The sequence below is a fragment of the Pteronotus mesoamericanus genome, unplaced genomic scaffold (genome assembly GCF_021234165.1).
Source record: "Pteronotus mesoamericanus isolate MK-2021 breed Mesoamerican mustached bat unplaced genomic scaffold, CSHL_Meso_final contig_2, whole genome shotgun sequence".
NCBI classification, from domain to species: Eukaryota; Metazoa; Chordata; class Mammalia; order Chiroptera; family Mormoopidae; genus Pteronotus; species Pteronotus mesoamericanus.
The window spans coordinates 24668099-24695830 of record NW_026555084.1 but is presented as its reverse complement, the minus strand read 5'-3'; the positions used below and the strand labels follow the sequence as shown (position 1 = coordinate 24695830).

General features: G+C 42.2%; 1 protein-coding gene across 1 annotated transcript in view; it reads right to left on the bottom strand.

Annotated features, from left to right (window-relative positions):
- Positions 1-27732, bottom strand: part of KLHL3 (kelch like family member 3) — a 112921-nt gene that overhangs the window by 29171 nt on the left and 56018 nt on the right. The window contains exons 6-8 of the mRNA XM_054568406.1: positions 20118-20227; positions 6324-6440; positions 3570-3719 (exon numbers count right to left, since the gene is read on the bottom strand). Coding sequence (XP_054424381.1) covers positions 3570-3719; positions 6324-6440; positions 20118-20227 — 377 coding nt within the window. The remainder of the gene's footprint in view (positions 1-3569; positions 3720-6323; positions 6441-20117; positions 20228-27732) is intronic.

Sequence of the window (27732 nt, the reverse complement as noted above, 5' to 3'; positions counted from 1 at the left end):
TGTGAACCTACAACTGCTCAAAAAATATAAAAGCTTAAATCTAAAAAGAAGTAAAGGTATTGGAAATGAATCTATTAATGAGATGAATGGGATGTTATGTTTTAATTAAAGGAGATTTTGATAATTAAAAAGAAAAGAAAATCCTGTTCATCTGCCACCAAAACCTGAAAATATGCCCCTGGAAGGCAGTTTAGTATAAGGAAAAAGCACACACAGATTTTGGAGTAGAACAGAACTTGGTTCCAACCCCAGCCCTGCAATTACTAGCTCTGTAACTGGGCAAGTAACTTAACCTAGGTATGAACAGTACTGCTCTATTATCTTGATCATTTAATGACAACATAAAATCTGATAATCCTCAAAGCAATAGTTCCCCTCGTCCACCCCATTCCTCAAACCCACAATGGGAATCCCCCTCATTAACTTAAGTGCCCAAACAATGGTGACAGGAATAGAGTTTGAGAAGCAGGTTGGACAGTCTAACCTTAAAACATTCAAGGATTAAAGTCAGGGGAACAATGAGGCAAGGAACAGCAATGTCTTTTTTTTTTTTTAATTTCTTCAAAAGATTCAAAGGATGTCCTGGTTCTAGTTGCCAACAGAAGGCTGTATGTGTCCGGCAATCTAAACATTTTCATTCTGAAAATAAATGGTTCCTAAGGAGTACAGGCGACCTGCCTCCTGAAGCAAAGGGCAGACTCTTCTCAGCTGTAGACTCAGTATCTGTGGGTGTGTGGGAGGAAGAGGGGTGGTGGCCTCAGCATGCCTAGTACAGGCTCAGACACAAATTTGGCTTTGATTTTTCAATCTGCCTTTTCAAAGGTATTGTGGCAAAAGCTAGATGTAGAGTCTAGAAAAGGAAAGGTCACTGGGTATGGTATCCATAAAAAGAAATTGGGCCAGCTCTGTGCCATTTCCTTAGCTCCAGAGTACAATCCCCAGGAAAAGATATCATTAACCTGACAACACAGTATGAGATCCTCAGTTTCCAAAGAGAAAAATCACAAGGACAGGCAACAAGGCCTGCTGAAAACCCAAGATGGAAAAAGCCTCCTCCATATAAAACAACAATGTACCTTAGAATCAATAATTTCAAGACACAAAGCTTGTGGAAATTCAGATCATAATGAAGGTGGTCTTCAAATAGATGGGAGAGAAGGAGATTATTTAATAAAATGACTGGGGGGCAACTTGCTCATGATTTTCAATACAAAGAAAGCTGTATTCCTACCCTCACTCCCTAAACCAAAATAAATTCTAAATGCATTAAGGATTCAAATGTAAAACAGAAATCATAGAAGTACCTAAAGAAAACATGGGAGTATTTTTTTTTAATTTCAGAGCAGGGGAAATATTTCCAAGCATGATGCAAAACCTAAGCTATAAAGCAAAAACTAGATCAATTTGACTAGTAAAACTGTTCTGGAATATTCAAGAAAATGTTGTAAGTTTAGAGGCAAACTACAAACTAAGGAAAAAATATTTTGAATACATACAAAGGCCTAGCCTCTTTAACATACAAAGAGCCCTTAAAATCCCTTGATAAAAAAATATGCAGTCCATTAAGAAAATGTGCAAAGGACATGAACAGAGAATTTTTTTAAAAAGAAAATACAAATGCCAATAATCATATGAAATCAAGATTAATCTCACAACTAAAAAAATGCAAATTAAAACACGATGCCAGCTTTTAAAAGATGTTTGACACAGAAATGTTTATAATATTAAAAAATGGAAGTAATTCCAAACCCATCAATAAAGGACAGTTAAATAAATAATGGTACATAAATATAATTAAATACCATGTACCTATTACAATTTAAATACTGATTTTACCTATATTAATAACATTTCAAACAGTCTATAGAATATGATTGAGTAGGAGAATGAAAGATTTTAATCTATGTAGCAAGATTCCATTTATCTAAAAGTATACATTTTTATCTATTTGTGAATACATGCAGAGACATGTCTGAAATAAATGTCCCCAAAATGACTGCAGTGATTGTCCCTGGGTAGAGGGATTTAAGTTGATTTTTAAATTTATTTCAAAATTGCAATATCCTTTTAATAATCTACAATGAGCACATATTCCTATAATTAAACAAAACTAAGTTATTTTCATTTTGAAAAATATGAAGAAGTTTTGGTGTGATATTTGAGCAAAATAAAACAAAAGATTTTGTTTTAATGCAGTAAGGAAAGTAGCCAGTCAGACCAAGGCCCTTGTCCTACGGCTGCCCCTTGTAGCCAGCACTAGGCACCAGGAGGTAGGCAGGTAGGTAATACTCTCAGGTTTACAAAGGTGAAGCAAGGTGCAGCATGGGTACAGAGAACAGGTTTGGATGGTGAGAAAGACTCAAGTCAAACACCGGTTCCCCCATATTAGCTGTGCTGTGTTGACTTTAGCCATATGATTTAACCTCTCTGGCCCTCAGTTTCCTCCTTGTAGAACTCGGATAACTGTTGTTAAGAGGATGACGTAAGACAGACACCTTCAGCTCACTGCTTAGCACATAATGAGCACTCAATAGATGTCAGTGCTTGTGTTACTATCTGGGACATTCTTAACCTTCATTCACACTACAACATTATATTCTCCATGATTCAGGCTCACAAAGCAGAGTAGAGAGAGGAACCACAGACCTTGGAGAATCCAAACATCTGGTCTTGGACAACATGCTTCTCTAGCGCTTCCTGGAAGCAGCAGGTGAGGAGCATGGCAGCCAGCCGGAAAGAAGAGGAGGACAAAGCGAGGGATAAATAATTCCCTGGTGCTGCCTACATTGCAGTTGATGAGCCAACATGACTCACTTCTCTCCTCCCACCCTTCCTCCTGGGTTGGCTGGAACCTTCCCACACACAGCCATATGTTAGGATCCTAGGAAGGCTACTCAAATGCCAAGCCAGAAAGGACGTTCGAGATCATGTAGTGCAGCATCTTTCATGCGGGTGAGGGTCCTGAGGACCAGAGAGTGGAGGAGACCAGCAGGGAGCCAGAGCTCCCAGTGTCCTGCACTGACTCTTAATCATGGGGTCCCCTCATCAGCTCATCCTTCCCTTCCCCTGGCTTTGCCCTCATAAGGTCTCAATCTCCTCCCCCATTTATTACCTGTCAGATTCCTCTGGCAGCCCTAATTGTCCTTTTTGGCTCTGCGGTGAAGGAAGGAACCAGACTAGAATTGTTCTGACTCAAGAATGGCCTAGAAAGAGGGCTGTTATGGCCATCACTAAGTCAAAACCCACAAAGCCATTCTGCTGCTTCCAAAAGCATTCTGCTGGCCCAAACTATGGTGTGAAACAAGAGAAGGGTAGAGGGAAGAGCTCTGAGGTACTCTCATTCCTCCCTGGTGACACTGGAAATTACCTCGAAACTCTTAAGAAAGTAAGAGCCCGGAAGAGAGAGGTACCAGCAGATTCAAGAGCAACCAGCAGACTCCAGCTCTTAGGTCGTAATGCAGTCAAGATGCAGGGCAGCCACAGGTGAGGAGAGACTTGGAGGCAGGAGTGAAAGGCCACTTTCCCTGGACATAGTCCTCACTCTTGGCAGTGACTGGGCTGGGGCTTACCTTGGGCAGACTGACGGGAGTCCTGGGCTTGGTCCTTGGATTCTTAATCAGGAGCCTCTGATCCAGAGGGAGCAGATGATATTTCATGGCTTCAATGAGGAAGTCCTTACAGGTATTGTTGTTCTTTATCAAAGCTTCTTCTTCAACTGTCTGGAGATAATAATGCACAAATGATCCAGGAGCAGGGCGTGGCCACATTTGCCGTGCTGCCACCCCAGGCTGACTCATTCTTCATTCCCATTCTCATTCATTCTCACACCACATCATCTCAGACCTCAAGAGGAAGGCCCACAGAGTTATAACTTGGTGGTCACCTCCTACATTTCAAGAGCAAGTTGATGAAACTCAGGCATCAAACAGACAGGGATGCAAATCCCAGCTCTACCACTTAACTCCTCTGATCCTCAGTTTTCTCACCTATAAAATGGGCATATTGAAGTTACCCACAACCTCACTTCATTTATTTTGAAGCTTAAATAAGATTATGTAAGACAAAGATTATGTAAAACACAGATGTATGTAAGATTATGTACTGCATGGTGAATGTAATTAATACCATTAAATTATACACTTAAAATGGTTACAATGGGTCCTGGCTGGGTAGCTTAGTTGGCTAGAGCACTGGCCTGATACACGAAGGTTGTGCGTTCAATACTTGGTCAGGGTACATACAAGAATCAACTAATGAGTGCATGAACAAGTGGAACAATAAATCGATATATCTCTCTCTAATCAATAATTTTTTAATGGTTAAACTGATTAATTTTATGTTATATATCACAATAAAATTATTTTAGAGATATAGCGTGTTACATACTTAGTACAATATTTTTAAGTATTTAATAAAAGCCTAATAAATGTCAACTATTGAACAAAACCAAACAAGGAAAACACCTTCCCGAGAAGTCAGGCAGTGTTGGTGCTGGTCTGCCCAGGGCTTTCCCCTTCTCCTCCTCCTTCTCCTCCTTTATGACCAGCCATCTTCAGTGGGTTACACCAGTTTGAAGTTTCAAGGTCAAATGAGTGCTAATGAAATATCCTTTTTTCCCAGAGAGTTCTGAAAAGAGCCCTTCTGAAAAAGGGGGCCTGAAAGAGCCCTTTTTTAAAAATGGGGTCTTACACAACAGTTCTCATGTTCACTGCCTCTGACCCCTTCTTCTCCAGATCTAAACCTACTTTGCCATAATAGCCCAGGAAATATTTCCTAAAGTCTATGTTAAGTTTCAGTTGTGGACAGCTGATGGAAGTTGGGACTAGGGGTCTCTAAGGCCCCTTTAGCTTTCTCTGGAACCCAGGTCCACAGGCCTCCCTTCCTCCCTGTGGAAAAATGGCTGGAGGCCAAACATCCACTTCTACCTTTGACAAGTTTCCCATAGGAGAGTGGGAGGTTTGACTGGCACTAGGAGCTCTAACCAGTTCAGTCTCTCTGCTTAGGGGACCTTCTCTACAGAAAGGATATGCTGTCACCAGGTGGCAGTGGTGCCATTTAAAGTGAAAAATTCAGGGCTCAGCACCAGGGAAGAGGGCTGAGGTTCAGAGATTCAGAGGGCATTTCCCTGACCCTTTAGGCCTATGGACTGCAGGGTCATGAGCTGAGGACTTGACAAGGGCTTGTAAGGACAGTGTCTCAGCTAGACTCACTAATTACTATTGCAGGCGTTATAGACTATCTCATTCGATCCCCAAACAATCTTCTACAGGCAGGTGCAATTTTTACCAGGTAAGAGCACCGAGGTATAGAAAGGTTGAGTATTTGGCCAGTGTTAGATGGCTGAGAAGGGACAGAGCTCAGCTGATGGGCTGCTGAGCCTCCTCTTATCTTTCTTCACTCTTTCCCTTCCTTCCAGAGACTTGTCAAGGACAGCTGAGGGCTGGCTTCCTGCCTCCGTGTCTTGTTTTGTTCATATATTTAAGCTTTAAACTCTGCCTGCTTGCGAGAGTATATAATGTTCTTTACTGTACAAATAAAGTCATGAAATGGATAAACAGAAGGGAGAGCATTAAAGGTGGCAGCCTGCTTCATGCAAGGTGTGTACGTTAGAGCCAGACAGGACTGGGTTTGAATCCTGACCCGCTTGTGACTCCAGATAAAGCCCAGCCGCCATAAGCCCCGGGGGGCAAATTTATAGTCTCTGCTCACAGGGTCATGACAAGGATTGAATGAGGAAACACATGGCACCATGTTTTCAGAGGAGATGGATGCAACATGCATTCCAGGCACCCGGGAGGGGCTGGTTTGTATAGTCCCAAATTGTCCCAAATTGGGCTCCAAGCGGCCTAAAACTAAGGCAAAAAGGGAACAAAGCAACATTATGGAAATGATCCTTCTTATTTGGTCCTCTACAATAAAAGCAGCTAACTTTTATTGAACATTTATTTGGCCCCACTCCATGCTAAACATCTAACTTACATACTTACAACTCTTTTGGTCCCCACAACAACACTATTATACTCTATTATACCCTATTATAATTCCCCTTCTATGGAAGAAGAAATTGAGGCTTTAAGAGGTTAACTAAAAACTCCATGCTAGCAAGTAAAGTAGAGCAGGAACTAAAACCTAAGTGTCTTATTCTCAAACCAATGTTTTTATGCCTTACACTACCACACCTCATACTTAACCCAATAGGTTGTGCCCTCATCCCATGCAGAAGACCCAGAAAACTCCACCATTCCATACAACCAGGGTTGCCCACTGCTACATGAGAGGCTTGGGTAGGCAGGGAACAGCTTGGTTCTTCATACAGGACTTACCTGGACAAGGTAATCCCTTGGGAGAAGAGGGAGGCGGACATGTTCCATCAGCTTTGCCATGTGCTCTAAACGGGTTTCTTTCTCATAATTGATCCATGAAATCACAGCTTCAAATACCTATGAAGAAAATTAACACAGATAATTTTACCAAAGAGACAACAGTTTTCAAACAGCTTTCAGATGACTTCCTCAACCTGAGAAAAGAAAAAAAAAAAAGTTAAAGTCATCCACAAACATGTTTAACTTAAAGTTCAATATTTAAAATAAAACAAAAATAGAAAGTCTTTGCTTACTAGCTGATATGAGTGACCACACACGTTATGATAAATCTGCTATCCCAAATGTAGAATCGTCAAGGTTCATTGCAAAATAAAAATCAGTTCTAGTAACAAGGAAGATGGGGACAGACTCACAGATGGAGAGCAGGATGACAGCTAGTGAGGCGGGAGCACGTGAAGGGGTGGAGGGATTGAGTGAAAAGTAAAAAGGACTTGTGGACGTGGACAGCAGTGTGGTAGGTGCTGGCGGAGAGAGGTATAAGGGGACTAAATGGTAATGGAAAAAATACAATAAAGATTAAATCAATAAAAAATAAAAATATACTTTAAAAAACCATACAAAAAACTCCATTTCAGTATTATTTAAGAGTAGAAATACAGAGCAGTAACTCTGAACAAATGTGATAAAGACCATGCAGAGGACCAGAAGCCCTGGGGGCTTGTTGCCTTCCCGCTCACACACTGCTGTGATCTCTCCAGTTTTGCTAAAGCAGAGTAAATAAAATAGGAACACCCTCTGCCAAAAGTTGGTGGTAATGGTGAATGTGACACTGAATGACAGAGAATTTCTGACACTGAATGACAAAAATTTCTTCTTGGGTTTAATCTCTCTTTTGAGGAGAGGTTTCATCCCTACACAAATCAAAACTGGGCTTGGAACCAAAAAGAAGAATCTATGGTTTGGGTGTTTGCCTTACTCAAGGATAAGTCCAAATTCAAACTCTGCACCACCATATACACACAGCCAGATAAAATTCAATGTTGGTAAGGCTGTGGGGAAACCGCACTGTTTGTGGAAACTAAATTAATGTGGCTTCTTAAGGGGAAGGAAAAATTTGACGATACCAATCAAAAATTTAAATGTGCATACTCTCTGACCAAAAAATAATACTTCGAAAGATCTAGCCTACAAAAATACTCACAAAAGCGGTACAGGAATGTGTTCCGAGATGTTTGCTGCACTTTTTTTTTTTTTTAACAAGATAAAGGAAACAACCCAAAGTCCACTGGTGGAGAAATTATTAAAGTAGTATCCATACCATGGGATATTTTCAGCTGTCAAAAGAATAAAACAAAACACCACATGCCAGAAAGCATGGAAGTGCTCAAGGGTTAAAGGGACATGATAGATGGACACAGGCAGAGCCTAATAGATGGGGCTTTCATTGTCAACATTTGGGGCAATTGAAACATCAAAGAGAATAATGAAATCAGATTAGTGCTGCGTGGGCAGGAAGGTGACCAGGGTGATGACTTGGAAGGGGCCAAAGGAAACTTTGTTCTAAACTTTGACAGGGTGGCAGTTACATGGGCATACGCATTTGTCAAAGCTAATCAAACTACACACTTAATACTACACATATCACAGTGTGTAAATCTTACCTCAACTTTAAAATATTCTTAGTTAGAAGAAAACAAGAGTAATGGATGAATAAAAAAAATATCCATGAGTCCATAAGAGTACTAAAAACAAAAAAAAAATGTGGGAAGGGCTCTTCTTTACAGAAAAATGCCTGCTAATAAAAGTAGAAGAAATGATAGAATTAGAAAAACATCATTTTGCAATCACCAGTGTAATATCTGATTCAGCAAAGATCATCCACAGATGCTGAAGTCCATTGGGTGAAAAGTTGTTGGGGAACAAGATATAGTCACAGTTCTCAAAGTATCACATCGAAGATTATTTATTAATTACATGGGGAGAGGGGAATAGAACCCCAAATGGGGAGATCTGACAGATAACACCTTTAACAAGAGATCAAAGTTACCACTACCAATAGTAGGACAAACAAATTACATTCCTCATTGTGATTTAATGGGAAGGACACAGTATCACCTATGTAGTTTAACCTAAAACTTATAGCAAGGAAGCAATAAGACAACTCCGTATTTGGAACATTCTACAAGACAGCTGGCCTGAATTTTTCAAAAGTGTTAATATTATGAAGGGGGTACAGGGAAATAGTTCTACATGGAGGGGATTTAGAGACAGGAGAACTAAATGTAGTGCATGACACTTAACTGGATCATAGACTTAAAAGAAACAGTCATTTAAAGGACTTTTTTGAGACTATTAGGAATTTTGAATACCCACTATACATTAAATAATATTATCGCATCGATGGTAAGTTTCGTTAGTATGGTAATAGTTTGACGGCTAGAAAAGAGAATTTCCTTGTTCTTAGGAGGTGCATGCTAAAGTACTTAGGACTGAAGTGTCATGATGTTTGCAATTTATTGTCAAATGGTACAGCAAAATAGATTAAATATGTACAGAGAGAAAAAGAAAGCAAAGGAAACAAAACGTTAACTGGTGAATTTAGGTAAAGAGCATATGAATGTTCATTCTTTCAAACTTTACCATAGGTTTGAAATTTCTCAAAATAGAAAGAGGGGAAAAGAAATGAAATTCTAAGGGAAAATACTACAACAAAATTTACAATGTGGCATAAAGTTGAAATGAAAACTATATTTCCCCAGGCGGTAGGGCTCTTTTTAATTTTTTTAACCTAACTATATTTTTTGTGTGTACTGATATGCTAATGATGCTTTGTCTTTAAAATGCTTGGGCCTATTTCCCAAATACATATTTAAGTCAGGCTGCGTATACTTGAAATGATCAAGGAATCCATCAGAAAGGAAAGGGAGAGAAGAGAATAGAATGGAACAGGAGGAGCAGTATATAAGTAAAGTTTGCTCCCAGATCTGTATAAAATAACCTATATATGCAAAATATATGCAGATACACACTGTGGAAATCCTCCTTGTCTAGTTCATTTTTTAAAATTATTAACTCTAATGGAGCAATATCTCCTCACCCCCACAGCAGCATTATGTTATGAATAATTGTGTTTCTTCAACTAGCCCTTAACATCTATGAGAACAGAGACTTTGCCCTATTTGCTGGCACATAATACACATACAAATACTTCATCAATGAATGAATGGACAGATGAGCTCAGAATGTAAGGAGGCAGCATAACCTGCCCAGGCTGGAGCAGAGGGCAGGGCTGGGAAGGTAGGGGCTGGAATCTTGGTGGAGAGGGCAAAGCCAGGCCACAGACCAAAGGATGCTGGAGAAATCCAGTATTGCTGGGTTATGCGGTGGGCAGCCACAGCCCTATTCTGCTTTGTGCTAGGGTTGTCTACATTTCCTTCCACTCCCCTTTAACAGACTGTGAGCTTTTGCAGGATGAGAAGTGTGCCTCCTCTGTCTCTGCACCTCCTGCCACCCAGTACTCTGCCAGGCACAGAGTAGGTGGCTGGTTGAAAGTGTTGCTAAAGAATGAGCTATAGCCCTGGCCAGATAGCTGTGCTGGTTAGAGCATCATCCCGATACACCAGGGTTGTGGGTTCAATCCCTGGTCAGGGCACATACAAAAATCAAACAATGAATAAATCAGTGGAAAAACAAGCTGATCTCTCTCTCTCTCTCTCTCTCTCTCTCTCTCTCTCTCTCTCTCTCATCAAATACATTTTTTAAAAAATTTTTAAAGAATGCGCTGTAAGTCCTTGAGTAGGTGGCATTTAATGATCACACCAGCTTAGTCTCTGTTATAAAAGTTGAAAAGCAAGCTGAGTCTAATGAAGTCGATATTTAACCTTATCTTTATTTTTTGCTTGACTTGCCGAACTGGTTCCACTTAGCTGCACTGTTTACCTACTCAGCTGTGAAAGCTACAGCACTAGGCAACACTGATGACCTTCTCAGCAGCTAGAGGCGGCCACATTTTTTTTTTTTTTCATTTAGACTTCGTGCTTGAAAAATAAACAAGCAAATAAACTTCCAACTAGCATTAGTCTTCAATGTGCCTAAAATCATTCCCAACAGCCCCTCCCATGAAGGGACTGAGCAGGCAAGGGGGCAACAAGTAACAGCAGCCGATATTCACCAAGTGCTGAGTCCTGCACCCCATTCTCCAGAGACACCATGTTCCTGGATTCTCCTGAGAGTCCAATGAGCAGATACTCCTGCCCCTTATTAAGTGACTCGACCAAATCCAGAGCCAGAAAGCAGCAGGACTAGGGTCCACACATACCCAAGTCCAGGACCCACTGTTCTCAGCTGCCTCTCAAACATCTATAGTGGTTGGCAGACTAAAGCCAAAAGGCCACATTTAGCCTGCCACTTATTTTGTAAATAAAATTTTATTGGAACACAGCCACACTCAGTCGTTTATGCACTGTTTGTGGCTGCTTTTGCACTATAACAGCAGAGTTGAATTGAGACTCTGGTCCACAAGGTCTAAAATACTTACTATGGGGCCCTGTATAGGAAAAGTATGTCAACCCCTGGTCTATAAAATCTAAGCAGAAGCCCTGGCCAGGTAGCTCAGTTAGTTGGAGCATTGTCCTGATATGCCAAGGTTGCAGGTTTGATCCCAGGTCAGGGCACATATAAGACATATGAGAATCAACCAATGAATGTATAAAATAAGTGAAACAAGAAATTGATTCTTTCTTTCTCTCCTCCCTCCTTCCTTCTCTCTCTCTAAAATCAATTTCTAAAAAAAAAAATCTAAGCAGAGAGACTGTGTCTTCAGTCATGAAATAGGGTACTTGATGAAAATACTTTCAACGGGCCCTATGATAAAATAATCAGCCGCCACAAGGTGCTTAGGGTTTCACTTTTAAACAAAGAAATAGCATAATTTCCTCATTGCTCTATATTCAAAACCAGTTTATTAAGTGCTACAAGGTTGCTAAGTGGAAATAGATGGAGAAAACTGGATTTTGCCAACCTCTGCACACTATACTTCCAATATAAGCACAAGCCTTGGCCAGAGAGCAATAGATGAACCCCATCTTCTAGCCCATCCCTCTAGCCATACAGGCAGCCAAGCTAGACTGTACCTGTGCCCTGCAAGTAAAGTGGGGAACCCTGGGGTACTTAACCCTACTTTCAAAATGCATTCTGAGAGTTTAGAACGGGGCCTCAAGTTAAAATAGACAGGGGAATGACTTGGCAAAGTCCAGTTGAGGGGGGTTCTCAGGAAAACCCAGGAAAGCGGTGGCGGGGTGGGCGCGGGGAGCTCATTTTGACATCAGGGAAAAAAGTAGGTTCCTACACATGGACCTAATTTGCTACTCAAGATTTGAGAACTAACTTTATCATTAACAGTCACAGTATAAGCCTTTTACATGCATGATCTCAGTTAATCTGCCAAAAACTCAGTGACGCAGGTATCATTGTTCACATTTTATAGATGCGGAAATAGCCTCAGAGAGGTTAGCAACTTGTCCAAGGTCACACACTGCCAGGCAGTAATGAATCTGGGATATGAACTCACCCCTAACTCCAAAAACTCAAGTCTAACCTTATGCAATATTGCATCTCAGAGGCACAATTAATGGAAAAACCTAGGCAGACTGTTGAGTTGGGAAAGTACATTCCTAAACCCATAATCCGAATCACACCCGCCACACCCTCCCGGAACATCCCCCTAGGTAAACTTTTCTTTCCTAGGAACTGAGCCAATAGCATTGGCCAAATCCACTGCCAGGATTTTAAATCAAGAAGACAGCACTTGTGGACACAAGAATGATTCAGTCAGGTATCTGCTGTTGTTTCTTACATCAAAGCTTAACAAGAGTTTCATTAACTATACTCCCAGCTCCCTGTCACACACAACACCGGGGACAGCTGGGAGCAGTGATGTGCTGGGGCTGGAGCTCTTCCTGTGTTCCTCTCCAAACCAGCATTTAATGACATCACGCTGGTCGTCTGTTGTCAGCCTTGGCGGAAATATTTACAACACGGAAATTAGCAAATGAATCAGCAAACGAATCAGGACTTTTAGAATTTTTCTGGAGAAGCAGTTGTTAAATATTTACCAGCATAGCGTTGGTTAGGAGATTTCCTGGTCTGAAGGCTCCCAGATTCTAGAAAATCTACCTAACTGCACTTATCTTTCTGACAGTACCATCATCTTAAGGTTTGATAGGGCTCTTAAAAGGTCTTTCTTATAGTTGCTTCATTCCAGACTCACGGGGGCCCTTGTGAAGCAACTAGAGACACATGCAGAAGGGAAAAGTGAGGCCAAGAGTGGGAAAATGGGCGGCCCAACATTACCCAGCTAACTGGTGACAGGACAGCAGTTAGAACCACTGGCTTTCAATCTACACTTTCACAGCACCCCGCACATTTCCTCCATGGTGTATTTCCCAGTTTGAAGCTACATTATTTATTTGTGCACATATTTGATAACATCTGTCTCCCTCATGTGACTGTAAGTTCCACAAAGACAGGGGTCTTGTGTTTATCTGTTTATCAATGTTTCTCCTGTGACTAACATACTATCTACCACATAGAAAGTACTTAAATATTTATTGAGAGAATGAATAGGCGAACCAAAGCAGGAAGGACTGGGTGCATGGCTCTCTCCCTACCACAGAACACTGCCAAATATCTGATTTTATATAAATAACAAAAACAATGACAAAACAAAAACAGTGACGTTGCCTTGCCTCGAAATTGTTCTTCAGCTTCCCACGCCTGCCCATAGCCAGTAAAAAGGCTTTCTCACTATGATTCTGCAAAGGGTAAGGAAAAGGACCGAAGCACAGTCCTTTGACAGAAGAAATGCCTGCTTCAGTGGCACTAAGCCTACAAATGATTGGAGCGTGACACAGAATGGAGAATGCCTTCCAGTTGGCATGACCAATTGCACTGACTTGGAAGGAAACTTCCCCAAAGCTCCAAACATGTGAAAATGACCTTATTACCCTCCCCTCACCTCCCCACCCCCCCAAAAAGGATTTGAGCCACACTCAAAAGCAAAAGAGAAATGCCCAAGTGCTCTAAATAAAAAGGAATTCAAGTCTGGGAGCTGAATGGAAGCTGAGGCCAGGATGGCTCATGGACCCAGGCGATTCAGAGAAGAGCTTGAATGGTTCAGAACTGGCAACGGTCAGGTGGAGCATCTCAGCCACAGGCTCCCTGTGGACAGTGTTGCTCGCTGTAAAACTGGAACTGGATGAACTCCACCTACCTGCTACGGGAAGGGGTAAGGAAGCTTGCCAACTCCTGGGGCCTGGGAAGTAAAAAAATTCATCTTGAAGAAATCAAAATCCAAAGCTCACACCACATACAGATGTGGGGTTTGAACGGACATTTCCCAGTGGTAAAGGGGATACTCAAGATGAAAAATAATCCAAAAAAATTGTTTCTAAACCAGTAAACCAGCTCCACAGGGGCACTTCCTCAGCCTAGGGTAACCCAGACTTCCCTGGTTATTACACACTCAGAAGATGGCCTCACAGTCAAAAATATAGATCAGTAATGAAACTAACTGTCAAAAGGAAAATCAACACATGCCATAAATTGTAAATATTTGGGCAACCAAAAAAAGGTGGCCTCAAGACGACCCTCTATCATGTTCCTGGGAATTCTAGGGACAACAGACATTCCGTAGTAATGGGGTCCTCGAAGAACATGAGCCTGGGAAACACTTCATACACATACAGACAGACCCCCAAATCCTCTTTAGAGATTACAAAATTCATTAACATATAAAAGCTCTGACAAGTCCTGCAGTTTCTTTGTTTAGCCACTGTCTCCTCCATGTGTCTGACCTGAGAACTTTATTTTTTTTCACCTAAACACCTACAAACTTCTCAGAGCAATGCAGTTTTACAGCACACAGTTGGGTAACACCAACCTAGAGAAGAAAGTCCTCACTCCTGACTGGCTCCACAGGTCCCTGCCTCATCCTCAGCCTCATCTCCCAACACCCCTACCCCGCAAACAAAGACCCTTGATTCTCATCACTCTGTTTACTTTCCCCAAGTAAAACCCAAACTTCCTACAATTCCTTCAACCTGAATAGCTTTCCAAAATTCTACTCTCATTCTCCAAGGTTTAACTCAAATATTCCCTTTTTTATAAGTCCTTCCCACACAACAACCTGAAGTAAAATACTCCAGGATGGTTTCCCGGAACTTTGGTTACAGGCAACTACTTCTCTCAGCCACACACTTGGACACCTGTTTTGAGTCTGTCTGCCCAGGACGGTCTTAGATGATAATGACTAAGTGTCACTCACCTCTGTCTCCCCATTGGCACGGGCATGCATTAATAAAGAGCTGGGGCCTGGGAAGCAGACACAATCAGCTCCAATCCATGGAGCTCTCTATTGTTAACATGCCTTAGTTTCCTCCTCTGTAAAATGGAGACCATAACCTCTGCCTTGTGAGGTGTTATAAAAATTAGAAATGACCTATAAAACAGTACACTGGGCAAAAGAAGTCAGCATGAAAACATACATACACCAATATTTCATTTATATAAGAAGTTCAAAAGCTGGCAAAACTATAAGACGTCAAAATAGTTCCTATGCTTCTTGGGTTGGGGGTAGTGACTAGAAGGGAGTTCTGAGTTTCTATTTCTTGATCTAGGTGTTAGTTATGTGAGTGTCTCATGTTGTAAAAAGCTGCACTTTTTATTTTCATGTAATATGTGAAATGTACCTGGAGGACAGTGGGCAGTCAAGGTAGATTTTTGGTCACAGTGTTGCAGTACTCCACTCTTAGGTGCTTACTGAATGACGTTCTCCAAAGGAGAGCAGTAAAAAGAGTAACTGCTGGGGCAGGGACCCCCCACCAGATCACTGTTCGCAGGCTGAGAAGTTGGCACCTCTAATGCTGACCTCAGAGAAAGGCAGGGCTGCCAACTGCTCAGCCTAGGCCTGAGATGTATCGCTTAGTCACAGGATAACACCTGGGCAGCAGGCGTTCAAGCCCAGCCTACTGGCTAGGAGCTCCAGCCTGTATCCCACTCCTACTTCCGGCTGGAGAGGCTAGGGATTCAGACAGGAGGGAATGCAACCTTAAAGATCCAGGGAGACTGGACCCAATCCCTTCCAGGAGATAAGATATCAGAATTTGGTCCCTGATGACACTTGAAGGAGATAATAGCACAGTGTGATCATGCAGAGAGAAACTAACCTATACTTGACCCTTGTCTAACTTTTCAAGAGCCTTAAACAATTTCTTCTTGACCTGTGTTTCAAATGTGGACTATTTCCCCATTAGTACTCACTCTGAAAACCTCAATAGTGTTTCATAAGAAGGCACGGAACCTTTGAGGAGTAGAAACACATTTACCTGATAAGAAAGCAAAGATTCAGAACACTCCAGTGACTAGCAAAATTGCACTAGAACTCAGAGGTCATCTCCTTAGAGTGTGTTTGTCCCAGAAGGTTGCTTACCCTTCCCCTGGGCCATAGAGTCTGTTCATGATGAGAGTCTCAAAGGGGAATACAAGAAACAGGCTATCTGTTCACAGGCTTAGCTCTGACCCAGCGACTCCACCCCACCCCATGCAGGAGAACCAGGTGACTGGGGCTGCTTTCTTCTCCGGTTTCCCCCAGCTTTGAGTGGGGTGGAGGGGGAAGGTTCTACCCAAAGAGTTAGTGATTTTGTGACTTCTACCAGATCCTTTTGTCCTCTCTCAAATAATAAGAATTTTAAAACCACCACCATGTGAAGGGAAAACAGGAGAAAAAAGGGCAAAGATCCATGCCCTCCTCTGACCTCTAGCTTCCACATTTTTCCTTATTCTCTGGGAAAATGTTAGATTTATTCCCATAACCTCAGCTGGCTCAGGGCAGAGTCCAGCCCTAGTCTGTCTCTTCACTCCCTCAGAGAATGTCTGCTCAGCATCTCCAGGGGCTCTGTGTCAGGCACTGTGAGTGACACAAAGGTGGCTAAGGGACCCTCACAGCCCTCAAGGAGTGTGAGTACAGCAGAGGAGATAAGGAATGGGCAAAAGCAAGTCATGGTAGGAGAAGAACAGTATCTGAGACATGGGAAAAGCTCAGACAGTGCTGAGGTTGCTGGGTACACTGGAGACCGAGAGGCCACTGCCGCTCTCTGTCCCTGCTAGGCACCAAGCCTCAGGTCACGCAGCCACCCAAATCAATACAGGCTCTGCAAAAAGCTTCCCCTTGAGAAAGGCCCCAGTCAGCAGTTAGCAGTAGCAATAGTACTACTAGTAGTAGTAACAGCAGTAATAATAATATCTTACGGTAATAGCTATGTGCTAAGCATTTTTCATGTATTATCTGATTTCAAACTCAGAACAACTTTATCAGATACATATTACATACTCATTACTCCCCTTTTACAGATGAGAAAACTGCGACTTAAAGAGGCTTCTCATTCATTCATTCAACAAATATATTTTGTGTGTGTATACCATGAACCCATACCATTCTAGCAGTAACCATAAGACAGACAAAATTCATGACTATATTTGGTGCATACATTTTGGTTTGGAAATAACTTGCCCAAGATCACTCAGCCTGTCAAAGCAGTAGAGCCAGGATTCAAACTCAGCCACGCTGACTGTAGAGCCTAGACTGTCATACTCCCAATGAGCTAACTGCCTGGGCCCAGCCATTGTCATTTCTAACCATCATTAACACTAAAATACCACATTTCTTCTATTTTAAGATGCATTGTTTTTTCATATTTTGATATCTGAAATCTGGCTGCATTTTATAAAATATGTTGAAAGAAACCTGTATGCTAGGCAAAGAGCTAAGTTTAAGATGACTAATACTGCTGTTCAAGTGCGGATTTAGCTGACTATGGGTTATTTAATTACCGGCTCAGCTGGGTTTTGTGCAAATGTTAATATTAAATGAAGTTGAATTTTAGCTTAAATTAAGACCCCTGATATTACTTCAAATACACTCCAATAAATTCACTATTATGCAATATTGGGAAAAAAACCTATTGTGCATACTAAAGGTTGCCTATCATATGCAATCTAATTAACGGGAGTAGAAATCACCAAGTCTCCTAGAACAGATCACAGAATTTTCCAGGTCTAAAACACTAGCATGCAAATAATGAACATCTACTTGTCAAAGGTCTCCAGACATTTAACTTACAGCAACATGTGCTCACTTCAGGGGAAGTAAAACTATGAATTCTGACAAAGAGAAAATGCAGGCCAAATCCTACTAAACTTTGATAAGCCTCAGAATTATACTGCCAACCTTGACAGGTACCACAGTGATCAAGATCATGAATAATCTACTTTCTGAAAAGCAGCACATATCTCTGAACTTACACAAAACTTCCAAGAATCAACATGATGACACAATTTCATCAATGTGAAAAATTCCCGCACTCCAACTCTTATTACACAGAATGCGCAACTCACATGTACACAAATGAATAAATAAGAGCCACTATCGACAATTTTTAAGTGTGTAGATTTAATGTCATGTTTCTTTGTTTCTGGAAATATAAAATTAATTCCATGGCTTATTTTACCATTATCAATGGCAAAATTGATACCATTAGCATTATCAGTAAGTGTCTCAAAATTATGGCAATCACAATGACAAAAGTCATTTATTGAGCACCTGCCAAACATTATATTTGCTGTTTTATATCCATCATGTGTAATCCTCATGACATAACGGGCTGTATTCACATTTCACATGGAAGGAAACTAAGGTTCAAAGAGACCAGTGACTTCTCAAGGTCATACAGCTGGTAAGCATCAAGCAAAGCATGGAACCAGGTCTGCCTGAGTCCAAAGTCCAAGTTGCCTTTCCCTGCCAGCAACCCTGCTCCACCCCTGCCCTGGCACAGTAAGCACAGATAAGTCCTCTCCAGAATAAAACTTACTATGATCCCAGAGCAGGATGGGCCAACACTAATTCAAGGTAGCAGGGTCCCCCCTCTCAACCCAAATCCCTTCAAGTTGATACAAATGCTGCTGTTTTATTATTGCTTCCATTTTTTTGAAACTATACTTGTGGGCATGGTCAAGCAGGCCCCAAACTGAAGAAGTGCTCTAACAATCACACAGCCAGTCAACTGACTAGCTCATTCCTTCAAACTGTGCCAATTTTGTAGCACAATCCAGAGAAGATATTGAACAGGCTTGACAAGAAGAAAGGGAGTCTGCGCAGTAGCTGAGAGCCTCTGGGCTGGCCGGAGGCATTCTTTTCCCTGGAGGTGCTGTTTCACACCAGTCAATGAAAGCAGAGGCCTCCCTAAGCCTAAGGAAGAGTCTAGATTATTGTGCTAGCCACCTTCTAGAGATCCCTCTGAAACCACAGGGTAGCTCACAGTTCCAATGAACAACTGCTTTTCTTATTAATCAAACTTCTGCAAGACAACAGGCAGGGCCTTGTGATTTTCACCCCATCCTCTGGATAGATGCCTTTAGACTTGGTCTTATCTCCAATGTAAAACCATTTTCAAGGGCTTTTCCTTAAACGTTCCCTCAGAAAAGGACATCAGGATTTGACACTAAGAGTAGACTAGGACAATTCAAGAAACATGTATTGAGCATCTCTGAGGATACAGAGATGAACAAAATGTGACCCTACCATCAAGGAACTCACAGTTGACTAAAGGAGGAAAGACCAGGTCAGAGCTAAATGCAGTAAAAAGCAGAACAAGGTGAGTGTTATCTTGAAACACAGAATAAAAAGGACTTAATTCCAGATGCAAGATCAATGATAAACTCAGCTAACACTGATTGAACACCTACTAGGTACCAGATAGGATATTTTACAAACCTTATCCCATTTAATTCCTACAACCACCCTATGGAATATGTTCTATTAGTATCTTCACTTCATAAATGAGGAAACAGAGAGGTAAAGTATCTTACCCAAGGTCACACAAAAATAATTTGTAAATACTAGAGATGAGACTTGGACAGGGCGGGCTTATGTTATTTTCGGTTCAAACGGCTACATTTCCTGGAGTAAAGAAATTCTTCCTAGTAATGGCAGAATCTGAACTGGTCTGGAATTCAACCAGGTGGAGATGGATGGGGAGAATATTCCAATGAGAGTGTCACTGAGAGGGAAGGCCCGGCAGTAGACAGATGAGCAGTCACAGGTCAGCTAGAGCCGTGGGCAAACATCAAGATTCCAGCACAATGGAAGTGTATGATCAATGATTTAGTGGACTGGGTGTCAAGAGCCCTGGGTTCTAGTCCTTGCACTGACTAACTATGTGGCCTTCAGCAGTTCCTACCCCCTCTCTGTGCTTCAATTTCATCATCAGTAAGAATTCCAAATCCCTACTGGAATAGATGTTCCCAAAAGGTCTGCTCTAGCATAAATGCTCAATGATATTCACAAGGGGCCATGTAGGACAATGATTAAGACAAGGTGACAGGGAGACCCCAGCTCTGCAGTGACCAGCTGAGCTACTTTGGATAAGCTAATTAACTCCAGAGTCTCACTGTTCCTCATCTGTAATGTGGGAACAATGGAAACTCCTGCTTCACAGGGCTATGGTGAAGGCTGAGTGAATGGAAGAACATAAAGCACTTAGCAAAGTGCTTGGCAAACTGTAAATGTTCAGTAAATGAAAGCAGCTTTGTCGCCACCATCATCACCACCATTATTTCTTCTTTACAGGGTCCTGAAAGTGAAGTTAGTGACCAAGGATCAGCTCTGAGAAAAGGTCTCACTTAACCACATGACTACCTCCCACATGAGGCTCCTGTTTCACCGAGGGCCACATATCATACCTTCTCTTCTGAGGAAACAGTCAGCTTGTCACTGGATATCAAGCTGCACACCTGGTCCAGACTTAGGCTAAGAAATTCTTCCCCCAGCATCACCTCTGGAAAGTGCTGCTCTGTTTTTTAAAAAAAAAAAGAGAGAGAGAGAGAGAAAGAAAGAAAGCAGAAGTTCAGAAACAAAGTTATAAAACACTCCTGCCCTTCCATGAACCAAGGCCATGACAATACATCAGATTCAGAGTGGAGTCCTAGGGGCTTTGGGGGAAGGTAGGAAGCAGGGGATGAGACAGAGGAGCGGAAAGAAATGCAACAGCAAAGGCATCCCCCTGTATGATCCTCTGTCCTGAACATCGACACAAATGAAAGTGGGGCAGAGAGATACGAGGTTGTATTTTTCCTGTGCTCCATGAGATTAATAATGGTGCTGCCGAAATGCCGCACTGGGACCTGCCTACTTAATTGAGCTCATTTCCCCTCAAGGCGCAAGCTGGCAGAGTTGCAGACAGTGCCCCCTGCAGCTCAGCCAAACAAAAGTGGGTCAGAACTGCTGTGTGGCTGGAAGTGTCTGGGGTTCTGGTAGAAAGTCAACATTAGAAGGCTGGCAGGAGTCATCTTTTCTTGTCCAAAGTCAAGTCTTAACTAGAGTGCACCTCTAGTTCACAAGGAGGCCCAACTAAGCATCCGTCCCAGTGTGGTGGCAACACAGCTGGCCTCACCACCATTGGGAACAATTCACTACAGCCAGCCTGTGGAGGCCATTAAAATGGAGGGAAATTTGGGGACAGCTAGGACAGACAAACTCAACAGGCCTAAGGTCCACACAAGGGAAATGCCAAGGAAAACTCATACCCTGACCCTTGCCCAGGCCACCATCCTGTATTACAGAGGCAGTGAAATGTCAGTGAAAGAGCACGTATTTCAGAAAGAAGCAACCTAGATTCAAATCCTGGCCTTGCCATTTGCGGATTGCTTCCTTGAGCCAATGGCATCACCTCCCTGAGCCTCACTATCCTCACCTGTGAAATAGGGATAAAACCACTTGTCTTGCCTCCCTCCCATGCTCTGGTGGGAAAGACTGTGAAAGTGTTTTGCAAGCTATGCCAAGGTGAACAGACCTAAGAGCTGACAGTTTCTGGTGCAGCAGGTCCTGGAGATGACAGAATCCCTTGTCATTTGGCCCAGTCCTTACTCCTTTTCCAGCTCTCTCACAACCTGCACCGTCACCTTACGAGCATCTGTGCCCTTTGCCCTCCAGGCTTCCCCCTTCCTTCTTTGGTGGCCCCTTTCTGGCCGGTAACTTCTGGAAGTCCACACCTCCCAGTTCCCATTCAGGCCTGCCCTTACTTGGTCTGGCCATTCCTCAAGTGGGAGACCCTCCACCCTCAGGAGACTGCCGAGATGCCATCCCTGCTGTAGCTGCCTAAGGAAAAGGAAAACCAGAGCACGCTCAGCCCCTCTCCCACAACCACCAGCCTCTTGAAAACCAAGCAAAGAAGATTTAAACCAATTTTTTGCAAAAATCATTCTTAATTTTATGTTGAAGCAATTCAGATCCAAAGAATTACAATATATCCTTCATCCAGAAGCCCTAAATGTTAATATTTTATTCTCAAAAACCCTTTCCATCTTTCACTGGAGAAAAAGCATTCCCCACTTGCTCCTCCACCAGCCTAATGATACCACTGAGCCCACAGTTAAAGCTTGTCCATCTGAGGTTTGGGAATGTTTGCACATAACAAAACATTTAAAAGTCAGATCCTTTATGAAGGGAAACAACTGTCATAAAGTAAGAAGCTGGTCTTGCTTCTCCTAATGTCAACAGGAAAACACCTTCAGTTTAAAGCTTGGTTTTTAGGTGAGACATGCAAAAGACCTTCCTGACTATGGGAATATATAAGACTAGATAGTATCATTTTTAAAGTGTTCATTCCTAAAGATTTTAAAATAAAAGCAAGTGAACAATCTTCTTTGGGAATCATTCTTGGCCTGGAGGCTGGGAAAGTAACAAGATTCTCCCAAATGCCCGTTCTGGTCCAAGAAGTCTTTGGACCAGAGCCCTACGTTGGTTGGCAACACCCAAGAAATAGAGAGGAAAAGCTGTCAGCACACCAACCCGAAGTACAGGACGTCAAGGCTCTGTGATCAGCCAAGGCTGAGCTCAGGAGGAGAGTCAGGTGAACCAGCACCAACATCCCTGTGGCCCAGAGCCATACCCAACCTTCCTGTCTTTACCTTTGGTTGACCTAAAACCTGACATTAGGAGGAAGGAAGAGTGAAGAGGAAGGAGATGAAAAAGTACAATTCTGGGTTGTGAAAAATTCTTCCTCAGAGCTCATAAAGCTGAAAGTAGATGGGCTGGATTTTGAAAGGGAAGAAAACGGAAGTGTAGTGATGCATATTCTAGGTGGCTTGATGAACAAACCAGAAATTCTCAAAGATAAATCAAGGCAAAAAGTAGCCAGCCTCCCATACCTTCCCATCTCTTACCGTCTGGGACACTGCAGGATCTGAATCTTGGTCCCTTCTTTCTGAAAGGGGCTGCTGCTTTGCCAGTCCAGACCCTCCCACTGAAATGCCTACAGGGAGCAGTGCTTGGTGGGGTGGGGGCAACAAGGGAGTTAATGAGCAGCAGTCTCCTCATTCAGGGCTGGCAGCGCAGAACCCCGGGAATTTGCAGGGCATGAGCAGGGAGAGACGAAGAGAGGGAGCAAAGAAGAAAACTTCCCTTCTTCCCTTCAGTCTGAAGAGACAGGGCTAAGACCCCAGAGTCAGGGGACTAGAGTCCTCTTTCTGGTAGCAACACTCAAGAAACAAGAAGATAGGAAAAACAGGAAAAGGATGCTGTGATCAACTCCTTTTCCTGGGAAGCAGGAGTTCTCCAGAAGTCTTGGTACTGAAGTCAGCCCTCTTCCTCGCTGCTTCCCGGAAAGAACCCAGTCTGCTCCCAGAAGACACACCTCCTGAAGAAACCTTCTCCCTTTAACATTTGGCTGATTGGTTGCTTGGTTGCTTGGTTGGTTTGGGGATCTTTTGTTTGCCTCTCTTTGTTGTTAATGTATGAAGGGAGAATGTAGTGAAGAGCAGTGGCTGAGTCAGGAGATCAGGGTTCAGTTCTAGCTCCACCTCTTACAGGTACTTTGTTCCAGGTTTTGTCTTCATCATCCATAAAATGAAACCATAATACCTGACCTAGGTTGCACAGTGTTTTGAAATTTGAAGACAATAATATTAGCCCATTTGAAGATCTTTAAGAAACTTGTGAGAAATGAAGAATAAATATTGTCAGCCCATGTTCCTGCTTTACAACACCCAGTTCTGTGGGCAGCACTGCTCTCTAACAGAGAAGCTTGTCCACAGCATCAGAGACATCCTTTGGGACCGCAGTTCCTGTGGATGAGCCTGCAGACTTCAAGGCCTTAGAAACTCACTTTAATTCCATTGAGTTCAGAAAACTTTCTAGGGATATAAGTTATTTAATCTCTTAAGGTTGCAGTTTTCTCATCTATTAAATGGAGCTAATAATAGTATCTATCTCATAAAGGTGTATGGGCATTAAATAAGCAAATAACGTAACTCACATTTACTGAGTCCACTGCAAGAGTTCAAAAGCTGTTAGCATATGATATACCAAATGCAGTGTTTTTTCAAAAGTACAAAAAAGCAGAGCTGATGTGTACAAGGACCGTATAAAAAGAGTAAGACAAGGCACCAATAATTCCAGAGGCCACAGGGCCATGACTGGAAGGGGCACTCCAGACAGAAATAACAGCATGGAAACAGGAAAACTCAGAACGTGTCTAGGGAATAGTCTAGCTAGGGCCTAGGCAATGTCTTCAGTCATCCAACAAATGTTTACTAAACACCCACTAAGTGTGAGGAACTGTGCCAGGTTCCAGGAGATGCGAGAGAGGCAGGCAAGATCTTGAGGGACAGGTGGCATGTGCAGAGGGCATAGTATCTTCTGACCATGGACCAGTCCCTTGAAGAGGAACTATCCAGTAATAAACTCTTAACTTTTCTTGTCTTTTTGCTTCTTTTTCATTAAAGAGAAGTGGAAAAGGGGGCAGGGGGAGTCAACTTAGAGTTCTAGATAAGAGTCCGAATTAACCAGCCTTTACTATGAGTAACAAATGCTGTTTAAGTTCCAAGTTTTAATTAATGAAACATAATGTGTCTGTTCCTGTCCATTTGGAGGAGAAATCATAGAGAAGTGGAGGGGCACCAGATAACTTCAAGTTCTTTGCCTACCAAGCAACACACGTATCTTTCCCATGTTGAAAGGATGACAGAACTTGGATGGTACACTCCCATGAAAGGATTGCTCTAGGGGCGAAGTTGGGTCTTTTCAAGGAAACAGGCCTGGAAAACGTTGAGGTCTTTTCCTATTAGTAGCTAACATTGTGCTATGCATTTTACATGTATTAGGTCACTTCTCCCAAAAGCCCTGATGAAATGGATATCACAATCCCTATTTTACAGATGGAGAAATAGAAGCTCAAAAAGTTATTTAGTCATGTGCTTATGATCACAGAGCACTAAGTGGCTGAGCCAGGTTTTGAAACCAAGGCTGTCTGATTACAATAACAAACATTCTGATGAGTATCTTAGTCCCCATGATAATAATAACTTGTCCTAGGCAGGTCATTGGGGTAGAATTCAATATAAATGTCAGAATACCCTAAGAATTCCTTTTAGGGATGCTTCAGAGAGAGAAAAAGAATGAATCTAATCATTTTTCTTAAAAAAATAAAAACAAAACAAAACACTGAGAATACTCGTGTTCTAAACATTTTGACATCAGTCTTAGGTTCAAATCTCAGACATAACTCTGAATTGAGATATTTCCTTAATCTCCCTGTCTACCAAGTTAGATAAAGTGATATTGCTCTATGTTCTATGTTCTAAAGTCCCCAAAACAGGAAATAAAAAATTATCATAGTCCTCATCAACCTGTTTTATCATCTGAGGCCTTTCTCATACTGGGACTATAAGCCCCAGGAAGGTGGGCTCTGTCCTGCTTGAACCTGAATCCTCAGTGTACAGCACATCTGCCAACATTAAGCTCTAAGATTTTTACTGTGCTTCATTCCATTCTTCAGGACTGCCTAGGGCTTGGGCAACCTCCTAAATTAATCCCAAGTCTATTTCTCCCTCGTGATGAGATGAAATAAACCTAAGCTTTTGATCAGGTTCATCTAAACTACAAATTCAGAACAAATGGAACTGAAAATCCATTTATGACTTCTTTGACCTCCAGAAATGAAATGAATCCCATTATTCCAGAGTAAGTTGCCCCAGGGAACAGGTATGAAGGCTCTGAATTAAACCACTGGTTATACACCTCAGGAAAGATTGGCTGGTACAGGTGAACACACGAATAGAATCAAAACATTTTAGCAAAGTAAAAAATAAAACAGAATGGCCTGAAATCTCTCTCCTGCCCCCTATTGCCCTGTTTTTGGAAAGCAGAGGTAAGTTTTCTTCAGTCAATATTTGGCTTTCAATGGTCCACAGTTTCCCTGCTCTAAGAAGGCTCAGCTCCCACAGGGAAGTGACAGAGACCTCCCTTGGCCTCTTCCCACAGCAGTCACGACCACCAGCCATCAGACTCTAAATCTTACTGCCTCCACCCTCCCCAGGGATGGTGAGATATGCACTCTCTTTCTGTGTTTACTTAATTCCAGAAATATATATGTGGTCCTTCCTCCTTTCTCTATAACATGCACATATATGCAGAGAGCAAGCAAAGGGCTGTATCAAAATGGTCTAGTTATCAGTGTTACTGATTCAACACCAGAGCTCCCTGTTGCGAAAAGAATGGGAGGAATAAAGGAAGCTTCCTAAAATCCCAACAACAAAAACTACCTGTGCCTGCTCTATTGCTTCGTTTGAGAACATCTAACAACAAAAATGACCTGCATCTGCTCTCCTGCTTCATTTGCCACCTTCAAGTTAGGGGCAGAGAACCAGGGGGAGGCAGGAGTAAGGCAACAACTATGGGAGAGGCTGTATTGGCCTGGGCAGACATGAAAATAAGCAGCGGGCTCGGGGGACGGGCTCTGGATTCAGACAGCCCCATCATGAATCTTGGCATTGCCGCTTACAAACTATGTGATCTTGGGCAAGTTACTAAACATTTCTGGAGTTTCCATTTCTTCATCTATAAATTGGGAAAATAATAACTACCTCTTAAAGTTACATGGCCAAAAAGAAGTAATGCCTATGACATGTACAGCACCAGTCCTGGAACCTAGCAAGTTCCATGATCATCATGAAACTTGATCATCTTCAACCTACCATGATCATCATCATCATTATTGTTGCGTGATGCCAAGGAGAAGGCAGCAATTTCATAAGACGACTCTCACTGAGTCAGAGGTTGGCGTTTTTTAAATGATTTATCAAAGTCTTTTGTTGCCCTTAGTTTAGTCACTTCATTCCATGATCTCAAATGACTCAACATATCAAAAAAAGGTCATTTCTCTCCACAAACACGTTAAATCCGATGGCTTTTCCATCCCACGGCTGGAGGGTTTCAGCTCAGTTTTGGCAGACTGATGGAAACAACATGTCCAAAGAATTTTAATTGCCATTTCATTAATGGGGTCTCATTAACATCCCTCCAACCAGCTCTGCTGATGGCCCAGTGCATGGCCGTCCAATTACCAAACAACAAAGTCCCCATAAACCTGCCATAGCCTGTGAGGTTAAAGATTAAGCTATCCCTAGAAACAATAATGAGGTATAAGAAACAGGCTGTGCAAAACACCATGGTCCCTTTCCGAGCAACTAGCTACCCAGGAGGACTCTGATACCATCAGCTGGGGACAAGGGTCTAAGTTGTCATCATCTAAATAGGGGACCCATCTTCCCCCATCCCAGAATAACATATCACAGCAACAACCAGGGGGCATAACCTTAAGAGGAAACTGGACCCAGAGGAAGCAGGAGGGACAGCAAGAAAAGACAGGGCTATTCTAAACAGGGAACCAAACAGGTAAGCTGGGTGGAAAGACGTGGTGCTCCAGCCTCTCAGAGGCTGTTTGCCTCTCAGTGCCTTCACCAGGGAGCTGAAGACTTATCAGAAGGCAAGAGCTGATTTTTAAGATGGTTACATTTTTTTGGAAAACACTTGACAATATCTATCAAAAAAATTTTTAAATGCACACTCTCTTTGAGCGACTTTATGCTATTAAAATGGTATCCTTCAGGTACAATCTTACTGTTACATACATACTAACAAGTGTACTCCATATTATGTACAAAAATTCTCACTCAACATTTTATATAAAAGAAAAGACTGGTACCATTAACCCATTAATCAAGGACTGGGGTAAAATAAATTATAGTGCATCCGTATGATACAACAGATAAAAGGAATAATATATAGCCATACACAGGGTCTGGAGAGAACTCCAAAATTTTGTTTTAAGTCAAGAAAAAGTACAATGATTACAGAATGTTTCTATTTGGCTAAGTTAAAAAACATTACACATTATACACACACACACACACCCCCTGCACATGGTCCCCCCGCTCCCCTCAGAGAGAGGGCCTAGGAGAAGATTGACTTTGCATTTATACCTTTGTATACTGTTTGAATTTTTGTACCACAGGTGTA